The sequence below is a fragment of the Orcinus orca genome, chromosome 13 (genome assembly GCF_937001465.1).
Source record: "Orcinus orca chromosome 13, mOrcOrc1.1, whole genome shotgun sequence".
NCBI classification, from domain to species: Eukaryota; Metazoa; Chordata; class Mammalia; order Artiodactyla; family Delphinidae; genus Orcinus; species Orcinus orca.
This window is the reverse complement of record NC_064571.1, coordinates 85156641-85175883: the sequence shown is the minus strand read 5'-3', so window position 1 is coordinate 85175883 and position 19243 is coordinate 85156641. Positions and strand designations below refer to the sequence as shown.

Here is a 19243-nt window from a genome sequence, read left to right as displayed (position 1 = left end):
TAAACTTCTTTAGAACTAGATGTCGGAAATGAGCCAGGCATATTCAGTAAGGGATTGAGCTGCTGGCGACCACCTCGGTTAGGAGCGCTGTAACTACCATCCTTCTGGCTCTGACTGCCGTTAGTTCCAGGAGAAGTCCCCGAAGTGGTTCCATCATTAGAGTGTTCAACGTCCTTAGGCGACTGCTTGCATAGGAAGAACGCTCGTTTTATGCATTATTAAAAGAACAGTGAAAATAATTTAGTGTTTATGCCTCACACTGCTGTGTACATTTTCCTGTCTCATGTTCCTTAATTTATGTGCCAGCAGGACTTTTCTGCCGAGTGTCCTGATTGGTCATGGGCTGGCCCCAGCTGATCTCTAAGCGATTCCCTGCCCTCCGCGGTCTCTCTCTGCTCCAGGCTGACCGGTGGCTCCCTGCTGCATGAGCGTGTCACAGCCGTATGTGTGTCTTTCACACAGTCTCCCATCTGGCCCTGCTCCTGGTCTGTACGCACGCGCTCCTGTCCCAGGCGCCTGTTGAAGGCCCACGCAGCTATCTCCATCGAGCTGAGACTTGACGCTGAGACTTGACGCGGTGTCAGCCTCCTTTAACTCTCGGTATTATTAGTTTTCTGTGACTGCTGTAACAGATTACCACAAACGGAGCGCCTTCAGATGACACTGATTCACCTACAGCTCTGGAGGTCAGAAGTCCAAACTGGCCTCGCTGGGCTGAAATCAAGGTGTTGGCTGGCTTCCTTCCTGGAAGGAAGTAGGTTTCCCTGCCCCTTCCAGCTTCTAGAAGCCCCTGAGTTCCTCGGCTAGGGGCCTCCTTCCATCTTCAAAGCCAGCAGTGGCTGGTGGAGTCTTTCTCACGCTCTGTCACTCTGATGCTGTCTTAGTCTGCATGGGCTGCCATGACAATACCACAGCGTGGGAGGCTTAAACCACAGACATTTGTCTCACAGTGCTGGAGGCTGCAAGTCTGAGATCAGGGTGCCGGCATGCTCTTGTTCTGGTGAAGGCTATCTCCCTGACCTGCAGAGAGCCGCCTTCTCACCGCATCCCCACGTGGTGGAGAAAGAGAGAGAGACAGAGAGCGTAGGCATGCTAGAGTGAGCGGGCTCTGGACACTAATCGTATCTTGACGGCCCTACCCTCTTAAGCACATCTACACTTCATTATCTCCCAAAGGCCCACCCCCCACATACCATCATACTGGGGGTTGAGGCTTCAACGTATGAATTTGGTTGGGGGGAGGAGGGGAATAGACACACAGTTCAGTCCCTAGCAGACACTGACTCTTCTGCTTCCCTCTTCCACATCTAAGGACCTGTGATTACATTGGGCCCACCCAGTGATCCAGGATAATCTTCCCATCTCCAGTTGAGCTGATTAACAACTTGAATTCCATCTGCAACCTCGGATGGCACAGTACCCCTGCCTGCAGGGGTTAGGAGTGTACATCTTCGTCGGGGCGGGGACAGCATTCTGCTGAACACAGTCCCCCAATGAATTGTGAGTTTTGAGGTTGAATCAGTTTTGATTCTTCTTTCAGCCAAAACTGAAAGAGTATCTAATACGCAGACTCTACTCTCTCTTTAAATCTTGCTCTTTATAAATAGTTTTATGTCTGTTGATCTTTGCCCCCCAGTTAGATGACAAGCCCTGAGGTCCATGACCTGTTCTGAAAGGCGGTGTGGTTTAGGAGAAAGAGCACATGGGTGTTAAGATCCAGGAACCCTGGAGTCAAAGCTGGCGGTGCCGCTCAGAAAGTCTGTGACGCCGGGAAAGTTGTTTATCTTTCTGAGCCTCAGTTTCCTCATATGTAAAAGGAGAGTATTAATATTTCATGGGCTTGTTCGTGACGAGTAACTGAGGTAACATGAAAAAGTGACAGATGTGGTTCTGGACACATGAACAGCATGACAGCTGCAAATGTACCTCCTGTGTGTCCCTGCAGTGGTCAGCACAGAGGCCGGCAGACACATAGTACATGTCAGTAATATTCATTTGTATGTTATTACGTTTCTGCTGTAAGTTCTTACACTCTCCTCTTAGTGTAGGAGAGATCAACTTAAAATTTTAGGGGTAAACAGGATTTATACAGATTTATGTATGTGGAAGGGGCGGGGGAGTGGTTGAGATGCCTTGGAGTAGCCAGCTGTGTTATTTACAGCCTGTGAGCTAAGCATGGTTTTTAGCATCTTAGCACATATATACCCAATAACCTCTGTATTGCCTCTTGGTGCCTACAAAATCCTTTAATCTCTCTCTCTTGCTTTTAGGAAAAGTTTGCCAACCCCCGTTTTAGAGTTGCGGTTCTGAAACTTGAGAGCACCCCAGAGTCCCTTGGAGATCTTGTTAAAACACAGACTGCTGGTCTCTACCCTCAGAGTTTCCGGCTCAGTAGGTCCAGGATGGAGCCTGAGTATTTGCTAGTTGAATAAGTTCCCAGGTGATGGTGAAGCTGCTGGTCTTGAAAATACCACCTTAGACACCCCTGCCCCCTCCCCCCGACTTTAAACATTGGACTGAGCCAAAAGGTTATCAGTATGTTCCCAATATATGCAAAACAATACTTTTCTTACACAATAGCAAGTACACTATGTTTGCTCCCAGTTTTCAAAAGGATAACAACACAGCTGGATGTATTTTCTAGAACGTCTTGTGTACAGGTTTGCAAAAGCAGTTATGATGATGATTTGTTGAGAAACTGTTTCTACAGTAATTTTTCCCACTTACAATAGACTATCTGACCTCTTTAAAAAAAAAACCCAGTTCGTATTTATTCTAATACTGTTCTTAGTCTAAACTTTCCCAATCTCTGTCTCAGCTCATAGGTGTTTTTTTTCCCCCCCAAGAAGTTGATGCTAACATTTTTTAGCTATTTGACATATCAGTGGGTGGAAAAATTCATCTTTATCAAGAAGGAAGCAACAAAAGACTTTGATTTTCACTTCTCTAGAATTACTGTATCTTAAAGACTTGGTGGAGCTATTCTTACCGAGAGTGGGATATCCCTTCTTTACCCTTTTTTAGAGAAATTGGCACATCCTGGAAATGAAAAATGCAAAGAAAGAAATGCTAATTTTCCGTCAAACCCTTACCATCTTCTGCCTACAAAAGAAAATGAGAATTTTTGTGTGTGTTTCTCCCTGTTGTTTGCAATGCTAATTAGGATGTGGCTATTAAATTAACACAGAATTGTTTCTATTACCATATCATAATTAGGATAGAGCAGTTCAGAAGAAATATATGTAATTGTTTAGGAAGTGAAATTTCATTGTGCGTTAAGAAGGTACTATATCTGGCATGACTTCCCACCTGTTACATAAGAGAATAACTAAATTATAATCCTCAGTGCTGGTCAAGAATACAGTGAAGCTGGTTTTCTGCTACTTCGTTGTGGCCTTGAAAGCTGGTGCATGGAGTTTTTAGAACGCAGTTTGGCCGTGCACATCAAGAAAAATAAAATCTTTACTGGGGATGCTCATTGCGTTGTTGCATTGCTTATCAAAGTGAAAAACTGAAAGCCTCCTATAACTAAATTAGAATATAGCTACTTGATGGAATTACGGTTATGTAGCAACGAAGAAAAATTCTTATGATGAAGTCTTCAGACAGTAAAACTGAGGATACAAAGGATGTGTGTATACCATATCTGGGATTAAAAAAAAGAATAGATTGTAACAAATGATGATAAAGCAAAGAAAATACATCTGTATTGATGTACTTTCATAAATTTGAGTGGAAACATAACAATAATAAAAAATCTCACGCTCATATAGGGTATTGATTGTAGGCCAAGCACTGTGCTAATAAATAAATGCATAAGTTTAATCCTCACACCAGCTCTGTGAGTTAGGTACTATCAGTAACTCCATTTACAGATGAGGTCAGTGAGGCACAGAGGAGTAATTGACCCAGGGCTGTCTAGCTGGCAGCTAGAGGAGCTGAGATTCAAAACCAGATGTGCTTCCCAGTCTCTCCTTGTGCCCACGGCGCCACACTGCCTGGATGTGAGCGAGGGTGCACAGGGGAGAAACACCGAGCAGCGACGCCATAGGAGCATCTTAGGTGTCATATGGCTGATGAAAAACCTCCAGGTGGTTTTGCCTGGTCACAAGTTCAGTGGGAGCCAGTACATGACAGCTGTGCCAAAGGTGAGCACAGGTGACCTTAGGGAAGTATGTAGTGCCGCTAAAAAAGGTAGTTAGTTGTCCCACTATTGTGCTGTAAGAGCAACATTTTAGGAGGAAGCTCATGTTAGAGCTGGAAACCTTGTGGTAGGAGGGGTGTTGGAAGGACCTAGGATGTCTTTGCTTGGGGAGAGTGGGAGAAGGCGCATCTGAAGGCTTTCCTCTGGCATGAGGAAGTGAGACATGTTATCTGTTCCTCTCTCCTGGGTAGTTTCATGAGAGTAGGTTTTGACTCATATCTGAGGGGGAAGTTAGCTGGGGGAGCAGCCCCAGCGGTGAGCTGGGTGTGGGAAGGGTCCCGGCGGAGGGCTGGTTGGTGGCCCTCTGTCTCTAGGGAAGTTGCAGGGGGAGGTGGGGACGTGCACTCGGAGACCTTGAGACGTCTTCCGGTGATGAGGCTCTGAGATTCTCGTTGTCTCTTCTCTGATGGCTAAGGATAATGATTGGAACTTAGAAGGCTAATTTGTGGAATCCCAGCAGCTGTGATCAACATATTAATCATGGAAGGATAGCTCATCCGAAGGTATGCTGAGATCTGTGACTTAATGTCCCAAGTATTAACTTGAATTATACGTGGTTCGTACATACTCAAATATGATCATACTTAATTAAATTTGATTAACATGGTCATCATATTTTTTGGTAGGGGATTTATGCTCATCTAGGCTAGGGCTTTTTACCTGGTGTGTTGGGTCTATGGACAGGCCTAAAGGTTCCTTGTATCCCAAAAATTGTACAAAAAATTATGCAAGGATACCTTTTCCTAAAAAGATAATCCACAGTGTTCTTCTCATTTTTGTTGTTGTCTGTGATAATGAGAAGATTAAAGAACCACTCATGTAGCCAAACCCCCATGGTTTGTGGATGGGGATACCATCACAGAGTTGGCTATTTGCCTTACTTACCGTAAAACACTGACTATGTTATTTAGCAAATATGTTTGAATGTGTTTCCTCATCTGTAAAATCCTGCAGAGTTGTGGTGACGATGAAGGAGACTCTGTAAATGGGTGAAGTCTCCCCTCCGTGAATGGCTGTTGTTACATGGGCTTTGAGACCACTGATTTTCAGGGGGCTACTTGTCCCTGAGGCCACAGGAGTCACTTCTCTCCTGGTCTGCTGTGCTCTCCGTGGAGGTGGGCTGGGGGCGTCTGCTGTAAGTGATGGGAATTGTATCCCTCAGGTACAGTGAGGTAAAAACAGAGGGGGAAAGGCTGAGCACGCCATGCAGTGGCCACACGCACGTCCTGTAACGTAGCTCATCAGACGGCTTTGCCAGCAAAGGGCGTCAGTGTGATCGATGTAGTTTCTAATCGCTGGTGGTCCACATCCAGCAGATGTTGACTCACCTCCCTGTTGTGCCTGCCCGGCCTCTGGGGGCTCCCGGCTCACGGGGGGCCCTGCCAGTTCATTAGCAGGAGCCCCTGTCTCCTCTGACTTGAAGGAGCTCCTAGGATAAGGCGAGTTGGATGAGGCAAGCAGCTGGCAGCCCAGTTTTAATCTCACCCTCTGTTGGATTCTGAAGGAAAATTCCTGTAAGCTTCTCCTCTGAGAAGCCTTTCCTGTCCGCAGGCCCCAGGAAATGTCCTCTTTTCCCCCTCCTGTCATGTATACCACGTGGATTGTTATTGCATGTTTATCTTTGTCTTGCTAATTTGTTTTTGTCTTGCTAAATTGTGTGTTGGCTGGTACCAAGCCTGGTTCATCTTTGTCCCCTCCAATTTCACTTTTCTTAAATGCAAGTCTTATCCTGTCAGTTTGCAACCTTTTGGGGGTGCCTGGGATGAAGTCCTTCCCCTGGCCCCCTCCTGCCTCTCCAGCCACGTCATCTGTGGACTCTCCCCGTGCTCTGGCCGTACCAGGCACCCCGAATTCCTCCTCCAGGGTCATCCTCGTTACAACCTGTCTTTGCGCCAAATTGATTGGTGTGTGCGTGTCTCTCATTGGAAGCTGTTCCTTGGATGCAGGGGCTCCATGTCCTGAATCTTTGCATTCGTTAGTGCTTGCGGCGCAGTAGGCTTTTGCCACGATTGGATTCTATGCTGGCATCCAGGGAAGTTCTCGACTGATGGGGTATTCAGGAAATACAGGATGGATCGATAACGTTGAACGTTGATAGGTTTCTGTCATCTGAGCCTACAACATCGCTAAAGAGGGACAGAGAGAACCAGTGTAAACAGTACATCATCCAGTAGGTCAGTCTTGATCCCTTAGCACTCCCCGTCCCCCCAGGTGTGCTGCTGCAGGAATTTTAGCGAGAAGTAACTGGGGTTGTGTTCAGTTATTCACACAGACTCCAAGTGTCATTTTGTTGTCCTTCATATAGGGCAGGATCAAAGGATATCAGGCGATCACAGACAGCAGTTTAAACATTTTAATAGTCAGCCCACACCTTGACCTTCTTAACTCCATTGCTGGCTGCCTGTGCCAGACATCACCAGTCCAGGTACATCCTGTGTTAACAATCAAGAGGTCTCCATAAGGTCAGAGGGGACGCCCCAGGAAAGTCTTGATGGATATGAGTTTTGCATGAAGTTTTGAAAGTCGCAGGGGGACTTCCCTGGTGGCTCAGCGGTTAAGAATCCGCCTGCCAACGCAGGGGACACGGGTTCGAGCCCTGGTCTGGGAAGATCCCACAGGCCGCGGAGCAACTAAGCCCGTGTGCCGCAACTACTGAGCCTGAGCTCTAGAGCCCGTGAGCCACAACTACTGAGCCCACAAGCTACAACTGCTGAAGCCCGCATGCCTAGAGCCCGTGCTCTGCAGCAAGAGAAGCCACCGCAATGAGAAGTCTGCGCACCGCGACGAAAAGTAGCCCCCGCTCGCCGCAACTAGAGAAAGCCCTCGCGCACAGCAACGAAGACCCAGCGCAGCCAAAAATAAATAATTTATTTAAAAATAAAAAAGAAAGAAAGAAAGTAGGGGGAGCGCAGAGTGTTGGAGAGTGGTGGAATGGCGATGGTGAAGCCCCAGGGGCAAGGCCATCTTTCCATGTGCCCGGCTTGAGCGGGGCCCTGAGGGCTTGTGAAATCGGGTGGGCGTTCTCATCAGACCCTTGGTGGTGGGTGCTCGTGTCTTACCAGAGACGATGCAGGTGCTCAGGTTAGGTTGCAAAAGCTGTCTCTATCATGTCAACTTGTGCAGGAGAAACTGGTGGAGAAAGATTCTGATACCCTCAGTAGGCATGGAGAACCAAGGTAACTGAGCCGTTGGGGCTGACATTTCAGGTTTCTCTAGTTTGTTTATTCCTTGTGTTGTTGTTTTCTGATTATAAAGATAATATGAGCTTAGTTTAGAACATTTAAAAAATTCAGAAAAGCATTAGAACGAAGTCACAGCCCGGCCAGATGCCACCCTCTGTGAGATGGGAGGGGCCGAGCTGCATTCTTGGTCTGAGGTCCTCCGGGCTGTGACCCTGGCCATTCGGAGCTTCCGCCTGGCCTAGGTATCTCCGCCACCACAGTCTGTCCCCTCCTCTGCGAAATGCCCCTCAAGGAGGGTACAACGATGCACGGAAAGCACCTGGCCTGCACCAGCCTCCGGGTGCCGAGCACCTGCTCTTTTATCACCACCTTAGCATTTTGATGTCCTTTCCTTTCGGCCTTTCTCTACATTTTACCTTTTACAAAATTGAGATGAAATATATAGTTCTGTGTCCTGCCCTTTTTTTACTTGGCATTCTATCCTGACCATATTCCTACATCATGATTTTAAAAGCTTACATCATATTCCATTTTGTAGAGACACTGTTCTTTAACCATTTCCATTTTGTTGGAGCTTAATACATTTTCAGTTTATCAGTTGTTCTGTACATACATCTCTGATCACTTGATTATTTCTTTAGGATAGATTTCTAGAAGTGGGAGGGGATGGCAAAAAATGTTTTTAGAACTTTTAATGCAGATTACCAAATTGTGAATGGAAAGATTTTTATCTGGGATGAGTCTAGAAATAAAGTGCTAAAAATGGTTTTCTCCCATGAGGTGTTCACAGGGTAGAGATCCTGTTGAGAAGTGGGGATTATCTTTGACTCCAGGAAATTGCTTTCCCAGGAGCTGTCTGCCGAGAGTTAGATCAGGTGATGTGCGGGGCTGACAGCTTGAGGGGAAGTGGCCTGGCCTCCTTGACACTGAGTCATACAGATTATCCTGACATTACAATTGCGGTTCACATTTGAATATTAATCCTCATCTGGGGGGGTCTTTATAAAGCTCTACTGCAGAGAACATATGTCTCTCCTAAACCGTGCCCTTGGCGGGGCTGTCTGTGTGGATGGTTGGCGTGTGCAGTGATGTGGATGAGTTTACCTCAGCCTGACCCCTGCCTGGCCAGGAGCGGGGGGTTGGAGGGTCCTGGCCAAGGCGAGCACCGTCAGGCTGCCTCCCCCTCCCCCTCCAACATGTACCCCCATTTGTCTCTGGTTAGGGCACTTGGACTTCGGATTGCCAGTGCGTGTGCTTGGCTGGAGGATTGTAGCACATTTCTGTTAGCCTAGAGCCGAGAATAGTGACTGTGTGGCGAGCAAATGAAGAAACGCTTCCTCGCCTGGTTGGGAGGACTTGCGCGGACCGGAGGCTGGAAAGCTGAGTTCTAGTTCTCGAACTGCTGCCAACTAGCTGTGTGAGCTTGAGCAAGTCAGTGCCCACTCTGAGCTTTGGCGTCCTTGTCTGTAAAGGACCGGCTTTCTTTTCGGGATCCTTCGGACTGTAAAGACCCAGGAGCGGCCCCAGGTGGGTAGGACAGTGAGGCTGGTGCTGCCCTGAGATGGCTTTGCGTCGGGAGCTGGGTGCAGGCGGAGGCTCGAAGACTGAGAAAGTGTTCACAGCCTCTGAACACACAGGACTCCTTGCTGTTCCCCTGGGGTTGATACCTTCCTGTTCCTGCTCGTCTCTGTCTGGAAATTCCCAGCTGACCTTGGAGCCTCAGCTCAAACGTCCCCTTCTTGGCGTCTCTGAATCCTCAGCCCCAGCACATCACAGGCCATCGTGCACGGGTTGGTGCATCTGTCCTGAGACATGGGTCGCACTCGTCTCGTGTGCACCCAGCACACCATCACAGCCCGCTGCAGGCTGGCAGCGAGGAGCAGGCATCAGGTGGACTTGAAGCTGGCGGAGATGAGTTGGCCGTGGGACCCTTCTTGTCCTTCGGCAGCACTGGGCAGGTGGCTGGCTCCCCCGCCGTGCTGTGGCCCATTGAGCAGGAGTAAAAAGGCTGCCTTTTCCCCATTTGGGTCCAACAATTTTGCTTGAACTATATGCACTGGGCCTTCTTCTTGGTATCAGGGTTTTTTTTGTTTTTTTTTCTGTACGCGGGCCTCTCACCGCTGTGGCCTCTCCCGTTGCGGAGCACAGGCTCCGGACGCACAGGCCCAGCGGCCATGGCTCACGGGCCCAGCCGCTCCGCGGCATGTAGGATCTTCCCGGACCGGGGCACGAACCCGTGTCCCCTGCATCGGCAGGCGGACTCTCAGCCACTGCGCCACCAGGGCAGCCCGTATCCGTTTTTAAAAATGACATAATCAAGTAAACTAGAAGGCACACAACAAGGCCCAACCCTCACCTCTAAATGCAACGTGTGCACATGCTCGCTGGCTCCGTAGCAGAGTTTTCTGTTAGTCTTTCATTTCATCCCCTTGCATGGATTGGTGGAAGGTCTGACCTTTGTGTAGTGAGGTGTGGGAAATGGGAGGCTGTGGGATTAGAACTGGGGAGAAACGGGGTCTCATCTGCTGTGGTCTCAGCAACTCCGGTTCTCATTTTCCCAAGTCCCTCCCACATCAGAGATTCTTGGGTCTGGTTCATTAATAAGAACCAGAGTTAAAGATACAGTTGAATAAGGGGGAGGTGGGAGAGTGAGCTCTTTTTAGAAGAACAGTTTTGACAGTTCTGTAAATAAGAGATGATAGAGCCAGTTTGGATTCTTTCCAGAAAGTTTATTCCCTAGCCATTTATTTTAGGTTCCTATTTTAAATTTACTTTTGGCTAAAGGAAAATAAAGACACTCAAGGACTTTCTAGTAGGAACATCTCAGACTTTGGGTGACGTGGAGCAGTAGGCCAGTCGGATACTGTGTAGTTATGGGGCGTTTACTGTCCTGACAGTGGGCACCAGGCAAGCTGTTACAGGGAGACACGGAGAGACACGGGGCTGTGGTCATTATCAAGAAGCTTCAAAGTTGTTTGCAAGAAGAGAAATTTGTCTTAGAAACTCCAACTAGATCAGCGTAAAGAGGTTCCCACTGACCTAAGCTGGGACAGTTTGAGCATCAGAAAACAGTGATCACAGTAGATCAAAATGATTTAAATATAAATACATGAGATGGCGGTGACGATGATCCAGAACACTCATTGATCACCACTGGGGTTGCTGGGATCAACACATTATTTTGCAGATTTAAAAGGGAAAGAGGGGCTTCCTTGGTGGCTCAGTGGTTGAGAGTCCGCCTGCCGATGCAGGGGACGCGGGTTCGTGCCCCGGTCCGGGAAGATCCCACATGCCGCGGAGCGGCTGGGCCCGTGAGCCATGGCCGCTGGGCCTGCGCGTCCGGAGCCTGTGCTCCGCGACGGGAGAGGCCACAGCGGTGAGAGGCCCGCGTACCGCAAAAAAAAAAAAAAAAAGGGAAAGAATTTTTATAAAAAAACGTGACCGATACCATGTGGTCAGTTGAAAGGCCCAGAAGAAGGGATGAAAGGAAGTGCATCTGTCCTTCCTGGTGCCAGAACCGGAAGCCTCACTGGCTGTTTCTCCTCTGTGCTGGTTTGCTGGACTGCCCGTGGAGAGAAGGCAGGTTCCTCTCTCCAAGGTTGTCACAGGCTGGGGGCAGCCTGCGTGAACACAGGATGGATTTGACCCTTCCCCACCTTCTTCCAGCTGTGTGATCCTGAGCAAATCATTAAACCCCTCTGAACCCCACTTTACTCAACAGGTAGTAAGGACGATGCTTTGACACCTTATAGTCTTATTAAGTTTCATTGAACGAAAGGCTTGTAGGCCACCTCACGGCCTTTACTGAAGGTGATTCTCTCCCTCCTCCCTCTGGGTGCTCACCTAGAGCAGCTGTGAGGGTCCAGGATCATTTTGAAGGCAGTACTTGGCTCCCGAGGTGACTTTAGCCTCCGCATTCCTGTTTCTCTCTCCCAGGGGAGTGACATCAGCACCAGATGTCTGCTTGTGGCTGCCACGCCCTTCCAAAACCACACTGGAATTGCCCACATCTTGACGACCAATTTTGAAATAGTTATAAAATAGCGTGTGGTTTGAAAGGAACTGCCCTTCACTGTTGACCACATGTTCTAGAATTATAAGTCGAACAAAATAGGTGTAACTGATCCACCTCTGAAATGGAATTTTAAAAATTTAAAACTTGGGTACTTTTGGTTTTGGCAAGGTAAGCTGTTTTTAGAAGGAAACACACATCAGTGTAGTAGAGTGGGGGACAGATGGGCGTCGGGATCAGACAGACTTGGGTTTGCACCACAGCTCTGCCACTTTCTGGCCCTGTTTCCTAGGACAGCTTACTTGATCTCCTTGAGTCCCAGTTTCCTTTCAGCATTGTGAGAAATAATGCATGTCATATATAAGTTGTTGTGAAGTCTAGAAAAAAACATATGGAAACCATTTGTGCTCAGTATAGATGACATCTGTGCTGCTGTTAACTATTGTCAGTTCTGGTGGGCGTGTATGTGTTGGGTGTGGTTGAACTGCCTATCCTCACCCACATTCTTTGATTCTTACCTTAACCCTGTGAGTATCTCCCAGCGGGGTCTTTGTCCTTCACGTGGCTGAGACAGCGCCAGAGGGAGTAAATACGTGTGTTACCAGGTCGTGCACGTTTACTGGGAGGCATAGGCTCGAAGCCCAGACCTTCTGAGGGCTCTTCCTGATCTGCTGCCCCTTCGTCACGCTCTGTGTGTGTGTGTGTGTGTGTGTGTGTGTGTGTTTCTGCCTCAAGTCGTTTGCCGAGTATAGTTTCAGAAATACATTTAATGTATCCAGAACTTTCAGGCTCTTTTCTGGGATGTAAAAGATGATAATAATAATAGAAAGAAGGAAAAGGAAAAGTGCCTAAACAGTGAAATTAACGTTCTCTTGTGTTTGTTAGATCCACACGGGCATCCCCTAAGGCACCCGAATGACCCCGGAAGTCGAGGGCAAAGTGCTTGCCTGGTAGGGTCGGTGGACACACGGTCCATGGATCCTGGGATCCGGCTCAGCCCCAGGGCCGCCTTCCGCAAGCACATGTCCCCTGTGTGCTCCGGTTGTCAGGCCCAGGCACCGGCACTGCCGACAGTGGTTTCGTTGCCCTGAGGAGTTGTTTGGGGCACTGCCAGGGGCTTTTCAGGATCTGTTCTTTGGCAAAGAAGCTGCAGCACTAAGGCTTTCTGTGGCCTCCTGGCAGCCCTGTGCCGTCCTCCTTGTGGGAGCAGAATTCTGAAGACGTGGGCAGCCTGAGGGGGGTGTGTGACCCTGCCCAGTGGAGTCCCCATGCAAGGTGACACGCCCGCCCGCACTGATGTGCCTGTACAGTCGTCGTGTTACATTTCTGATTGGAGTGATGAGGGAGCAGGAATCAAATGTCCATGCCAGGAAGTTGTTTCATTACAGACTGGCTGGATTCATTTAAAAATGCTTGACCCAGAAGTGAGGGAATCGTGTCCAGCCACATTGGCTCACCAGAATTACCTGTGTCCCCTTCCCACCCCAGCTTCTGACTCAGAGACGGGACTCCAGCTTCTACAGTTTGACAGAGATCCGTGTATGATTTCGACGTCCAACAGGGCCTGGGAACCACAGAGCTGGAGACCCGGAATCCGGGTTTTTCACCCTTTAAAGTGCTGCTTTGAAGCCTAATGATGGTCATATATACCTTCAGATGGATGACCAGCTTTTGCTTTTTCTGATCAAACGACATGCATCTTGTCTTACTTATATTTCAAGCACAAAGATGAATAAAACTTAGTCCCTACCCTGGAAGCACTTCCAGTGTGCTGGGAACCACGCTTACCAGTTGGACATTTGGAATGTAACACTCTGAGCGCAAGTCCAGGAAGGTGCCGGGGACGTGGGGCAGAGGCACGGAAAGACCCCCAGGCAGAGGACGTGTCACGGGCAGCGGCGCCCTGGCCTGTGGCCTGTGCTCTGAGGACCGTGGCTTTTCCGGTGTTGAAAGGAGAAGCTAGGGCATGCGGCTGGGTGAGCGTCACGCCAGCGGCTGGGTTCCAGCAGAGGACTGGGTCTGTTCTGTGTCTCCCGCCAGCGTGTGGGCTACGGAGGAGTCCTAGGAGATGGGGAAGCGTGGGCGTCCCCGGGGGTCTCACCCCGGGAGCTGGAGGCTGCGGCACTCGTGCGAGGCTCTCTCCCTCCTGGTCCTTGCGCTTGTTCTTTGGGATCTGTCGCTGGCACCACGGGTGGTTGTCAGGACAGCAGAGTTATTTCTGTTCGCGGTGTGACTTGGCTTTTCTCAGATTTTCAGGCTGTAAATGTGTTCGATTTTATCCACAAGTAAGAAACTGGTGGGGGGCAGGGCTAGAGTGGTTGAGGCCTTAACAGCACCTCTCCCGTTGCTGTTGCAGCGCACGTGGAAAATGAAGAGCAGTACACCCAGGCTCTGGAGAAGTTCGGGGGCAACTGCGTGTGCAGAGATGACCCGGACCTGGGAAGCGCCTTCCTGAAGTTCTCAGTGTTTACAAAGGAGTTGACGGCGCTTTTCAAAAACCTGGTAAGTGTCATGATCGTGTGCAGCGCACGGGCAGCGTGGGAGGGGCCCGAAGTTGCTCTAGCTGGGAAGGTAGCTCCCTAGACGGTAATGAAGGTTTGTTTGCTACATGAGGAATACGTTTCATAGCTCCTGTGGTACCGAAAAGAATTGTATTTCCTGTACGTGTGAGGTCCCTTTGGAGTAAATTTTTAGAATTGTGATTTTTACTCTCACAAGACTTTCAAATTTAACTCGGCATTTTGAAGCTGTGCAGCTGAGGCACAAAATGGGTAAATGCATTCGTCCTCCTAAGGGCCTCTGACTTCAATTTTCAATAGTTCCTAAACTGTGTAGAATAGTCTGTTTCTGGTAATTATAGTAGGTATTTAAACTTAACAATATTGCATAAATATGTTTCAGACCCGTCTTACACAGCAAGGTAACCTATAATCAGAGCACAGAAATTACCATGAATATTTAAAGGCCTTTTATGCCCTCACAGGCAGAGCCTAAGAAAAGTCTCACTTTTTAAGTGAGTGGAGATACGGACTGAGTACTTCTTGCCTGCGGTAGGTGCTTGGTAACGTGGGTGAATGGACTCTTCCTTGCACTTGGCAGCGCTGTGCCGTCCTCACTGTGGGAGCAGAATTCTGAAGAATTGAGCAGAGAGGGGGTTTGGGACCCTGCTGAGCGGTTTCTTCCACAAGGGGAATGTACGTCGGGATGGTCCCGGCATGTCTTTCCTGTTTTTCTCCCCCAGCTTCTCCCAAAGGTCGTGGACAAGCAGACCAGGTCAAGAACTCAATAATGCTTTCTGTGTAGGTCGCAAACAACAGTGTCTTTTTCATTTCTCTTGTCAGCAAGCTTATAACAAGTGAAAAAATAGCTCATCATTCTTTAAGCGGTGATGATGGCGGGTCTGTCAGTCTGCTCGTAGAAGGGCAGGAGCAAGGGACACATGTATGAGTTAATAAGGAGGAAGGGAAAGAACCGGATCATGAAGGCTCTCGGTCTCCCTCTCTGTCTTCACTTGTAAAGTGTTTCATTTGGAAGTGGTAAATATAAAAAGCCGTTGCTGTGCTTAAGTTTCTTACTCGGGTTAATTTGGAATCTCTTGGGGCCTTTGTCAGGTTTGTCACCCGTTTATCGCTGCCCCAAACAGGCTGACAGCATGCAGAGCACACAGTGGAGCCCAGCCCCTTTCCAGCCCCACTGCCCGGACACTGGCACACGGCTTGTTAGGGCCTCACCACTGAGTCACAGTGGAGCTTTTTTTTTTTTTTTTAAACTGGGGAAGCTGCATGGTCCTGGGGAAGATCTATAGATGCTGACGTGTCAGGGGTCGTCTAGTGTAAAATCAGCCTGCCGCCTCATCTCCCAGACCCTGGGCGGGGGGGCGGGGGGTAAGCCCCTTCCTTGACCCCTGAGCTGCCAGCCAGCTGCTTCGTGCCTCTCTCTTAAATATGAATGAATGGCCTCCAGAAAGAAAGAGACCAAAATAAACAGAAGAAAGAACTTGGGGAAAACAGAGACAATGCAGAGAGCAGAAGAAAACTTTAAAGAAATTATACTTAATTCCTCAGAGAAATCAGAAGAGAGAATGGGATGAAGCTTGTGGTTAAAAAAGGGGAGAGACAATCAATATAAGAAAATATAAAATTGGAAATCCGATGAGAAGGGTTAGAGTAAAAGAAATCTCTCAGAAAATAGATCAAAAGGACCAAAAAAGACAAAAGAGTGGGAAATAGATGAAAGACGAGTCAGGGATTAATTCTCAAGGTCCGGTATCCAACTGACAGGCGTTTTCAGAAAGAGAATAGGAAACAGAGGAGGATGCCGTGAATGCAACAGAACAAAAGATGGTTCCTGAGACTGAAGGATTTTCATCTCCAGATGGGAGGGCCCAGGACAGTAAGGGAAAAGGACCTGCCCCAAGGCACCCCCCTGTGAAATTGCAAAAGATCTTAACCGCTTTCAGAAAGCACACGGAGGATTAAGCATCACAATGCCATCGGTGTCTCAGCGGTGACCCTGGAAACTTGAAGGCCCGGAGCATTGCCACTAAAATCCCAAGGAACGTAATTCTAACCTGGAATGAGACCCACCACCTGAGCGTGAAATTCGAATTAGAGATGTTTCAGACGCCCAAGGCTCCAGACGGTTTGCTCCCAAGCATCATTCCTGTGAAACTCCTAAGGGTTGTGCTTTAGCGGCATGAAGAGGGAAGCCAAGAAAGAGGAAGACGTGTGAGTCAGGGAACAGGATCCAGCCAGAAAGAAAGCAGTGAAAGGGGTCCCAGGGGGATGGCAGAGGGAAGCCCTAGCACGGTGACTGAGCAGGCGGCCTGGAGACAGAGGCACGGGAGGCCAGGGTCACCCCTCCCCAGCCAGCTCTTGTATCTTCATTCAGCTGATCTCCACTCAGGTTTTCTCAGCTGTAAGATGGAGATGATAACGCCACGCCTGGTGTTGGAAGAAGTACAGCCAGTTGCTTTTACACACCTTAGCTTATTTAACCCTTGTAACGATCCCATGAGGTGAATCAGCGTTGTCCCCACTTTGTAGATTAGGTAACTGAGGCCCCGGTGGTTTAAAGGGCTAATCTCTTTCGGGACAGGTCTGAGCCCTTGCCAGCTTTTGGACGTGCGCCTCCAGGTGTGGAAGGGCCCCGCCTGCGTCGCTCCACGTGGTGGAATCCTACTCGAAGTAGCTTGTCCTCAGTTTTAACGTGAGCAGCTGCACAGTTAGACAAAAGCAGCCCCTTCATTTCTTGATTGTCCTCAAAACTAAAAGCAGAGCAGGGCCTGGACATTGTGATGGGCACATTGGCCACTGCCCCATGGCTCTGCCACTTTGGGCACATCAGAAATCCCCTCCGGGCCTCGCTGTCCTCCCCCTTCCTACAGTGAGGGACTTACCCACGGCCGTCACTTCCTGAGCACGCGCGGCACTGTCAGCACTGTGCACTGGTTCTTCCGCGTTCACTGAGTCCTCCTGTCAGCTGCACGAGATCCCTCACGTTACCTCCGTCTCAGATGGGGCCCGTAGCCGGCAAGGGACAGGTTAGGGGTCACATCTGGGTCTTAAAACTCCAATCCCATGCTCTTTGCACTGTGGTATTTAAAGGATTTAAGGCCCCTTGTCAACTCCTTGGGGGAAAAAGGGGGCAGAACGGAATGGAAGGCAATGCCGGGTAAAGTGTAGCATAAAGAGAGATGCCCAGCGGGCCGAATTGCTGCAGCCACGAGCAGCCAGACACCTCAGTTTCCTCACCTTAAAACAGTGTGAGAAAACCATTCCCGCCTCACCGGCCAGCCTCAGGGCGACAGGGATAAGCGGGAATTAGAAATGTCACCCCACAGGTGACATTTCAGTGTCGTTATGGTCGGGTAGCTTACGAAAGCCCGGAAGACAGTAACTCTGAGTCCACGTGCATGACTGTAGTTTCTGCTTGTACTTTATGGAGTTAGGGTTTTTGATCCTGTTTCCCAGCAAATACCTTATTTGTGCCCAAATTCATGTTCACCAGGCCGGGCTTTCCAGGCCAGGGCTGGTGTTGAAGGTCTGCAGCTGTAAGGACGCCAAGTGGCTGCTTCTAAGAAGCTGTCGCCGAGAGTGAGTTGCTTATAGGAGAATTCTCCTTTTTTGGTATTTTGTATACCATTCTTACTCCTATTTTTGGTCACATCTGTCCTATCTCTTATTTTTAAAGCCTTGCTTTTGCTTTTCCTCAGGCGTTCAAAAAACATTTCAGTTCTGCATGGCCAAGACTCTCAATCCTACCTCTTGCCTAGAAAGAATAATAATTACCACCTACCTGCTCTTCAGCATGAAAGAATGTTTATAAAGCAGTTGGACCGTCTCCAAAGAAAGGCCAGCTTAATATAAAGTGAGATTTTGTTACTAAAGGGTGAGATTCTCACCTTCAGAGAGTCTGTGAATTCCTCTGCGGTAATGCAGGATAAAGGGAAAAACAAGGCAGCTCCAGAAATGTAACATGTGTGAAATTAGGCTGGTTATAAAGTCAGGCCAGTCTCCTCGGTTCTTTTCCTCTTACCAGATGGTTGTGAGAATCCTGGAAAGATTTTCCAGGGCCACTTCTGTGTTAAGAAGTGGCCTTTTAATGAACGGTTGCATGAAAGCACATTCCTGAAAGGTCATTTACAGGTATGTCATCTCCGTCTGTGGTTTCAGAGAATTGCTTGTGAGATATGTACTCTTGGTCCATGGAACCTGCTCCAGGTGAGGGCAGGGGCCGGCGGAGGCTCAGCCCAGGACGGAGTTCCAGGGCGAGAGCCGAGAGTGGCCCTGGGGTTGAGGAATTTCACTTCACTCACCCGGAAAGAAGAACCTGAAAGTCCCACTGACCAGCGTGCACAGAAGTCATGTTTTTTTCGTTTGTTTGTTTTTCCTTTACACAAGTGATTGGAGTTAGAAGACATTATAGCCAAAGAGTGAAGAGCTAGTCAGGTTGTTGAGGAGAGTGTGGCTTTGTCCCTGTGATGTGCGCAGGGCCTGGCGGGGAGGCCTGCCCACCTGCTGGTTGGTAATATGGTGACGCTCTCTTCCCAGCACCGTCGGGTCGGTCTACGGGAGCTGATTCCCCACGTTAATAAAGCTCATCGCGTTGCTTAGCGTAGAGCTCTCTGTAGCAGAGGTCCTCACCCTCAGTGCTCCCGTAAACTTTCTTCTCTTTCCACTTCTTCTATTGAAAATGTCCTGTATTTTAAAATGTATTACATTCTTTCTTTTAAAGCATTTTTTAATTGAAGTAGAGTTAACTTACAATGCTGTGTTAGCTTCAGTTATAGCAAAGTGATTCGGTTATACATATATCTATTCTTTTTCAGATTCTTTTCCATGAGTAGAGTTCCCTGTGCTGTACAGTAGGTCCTCGTTTATCTTATGTATAGCATTGTGTATCTGTTAACCCCCAACTCTTTTTTTTTTTTTTTTTGCGGGGCACGAACCCGTGTCCCCTGCATCGGCAGGCGGACTCCCAACCACTGCACCAGCAGGGAAGCCCCAACCCCCAACTCTTAATCTATTCCTCGACCCCTACCCCCTGTCACTCTCCCCTCTGTAAGTTTGCTTTCTATGTCTGTGAGTCTGTTTCTGTTTAAAAATGTCTTACATTCTTTCTTATTCAACATGGGCACTGGTCATAGTTTATCTTCTGGGGAGGAAGGCTTACCGTTGTTTGGGGCATAAATTAAGGGGCAGCGCTGAAATCTAGAGAAACTCTTGGTGCCTGGTACCTGCGGTGTGGGAGTACCTGCCCCTAGATTGGTGCCAGACCGTCGGCTTTCCCATTTTCAACATTTACTTTTTAATATTTTGACACCCTTGTCCCTGCTAATTGCTG

At 48.7% G+C, this 19243-nt stretch overlaps 1 protein-coding gene across 7 annotated transcripts in view; it reads left to right on the top strand.

Annotated features, from left to right (window-relative positions):
* The window catches only part of ASAP2 (ArfGAP with SH3 domain, ankyrin repeat and PH domain 2), a 157070-nt gene that overhangs the window by 58830 nt on the left and 78997 nt on the right, over positions 1-19243 (top strand). For all 7 annotated transcript variants that reach the window (XM_049695908.1, XM_012534849.3, XM_033437469.2 and 4 more), the window contains exon 3: positions 13755-13900. In XM_049695908.1, coding sequence (XP_049551865.1) covers positions 13755-13900 — 146 coding nt within the window. The remainder of the gene's footprint in view (positions 1-13754; positions 13901-19243) is intronic.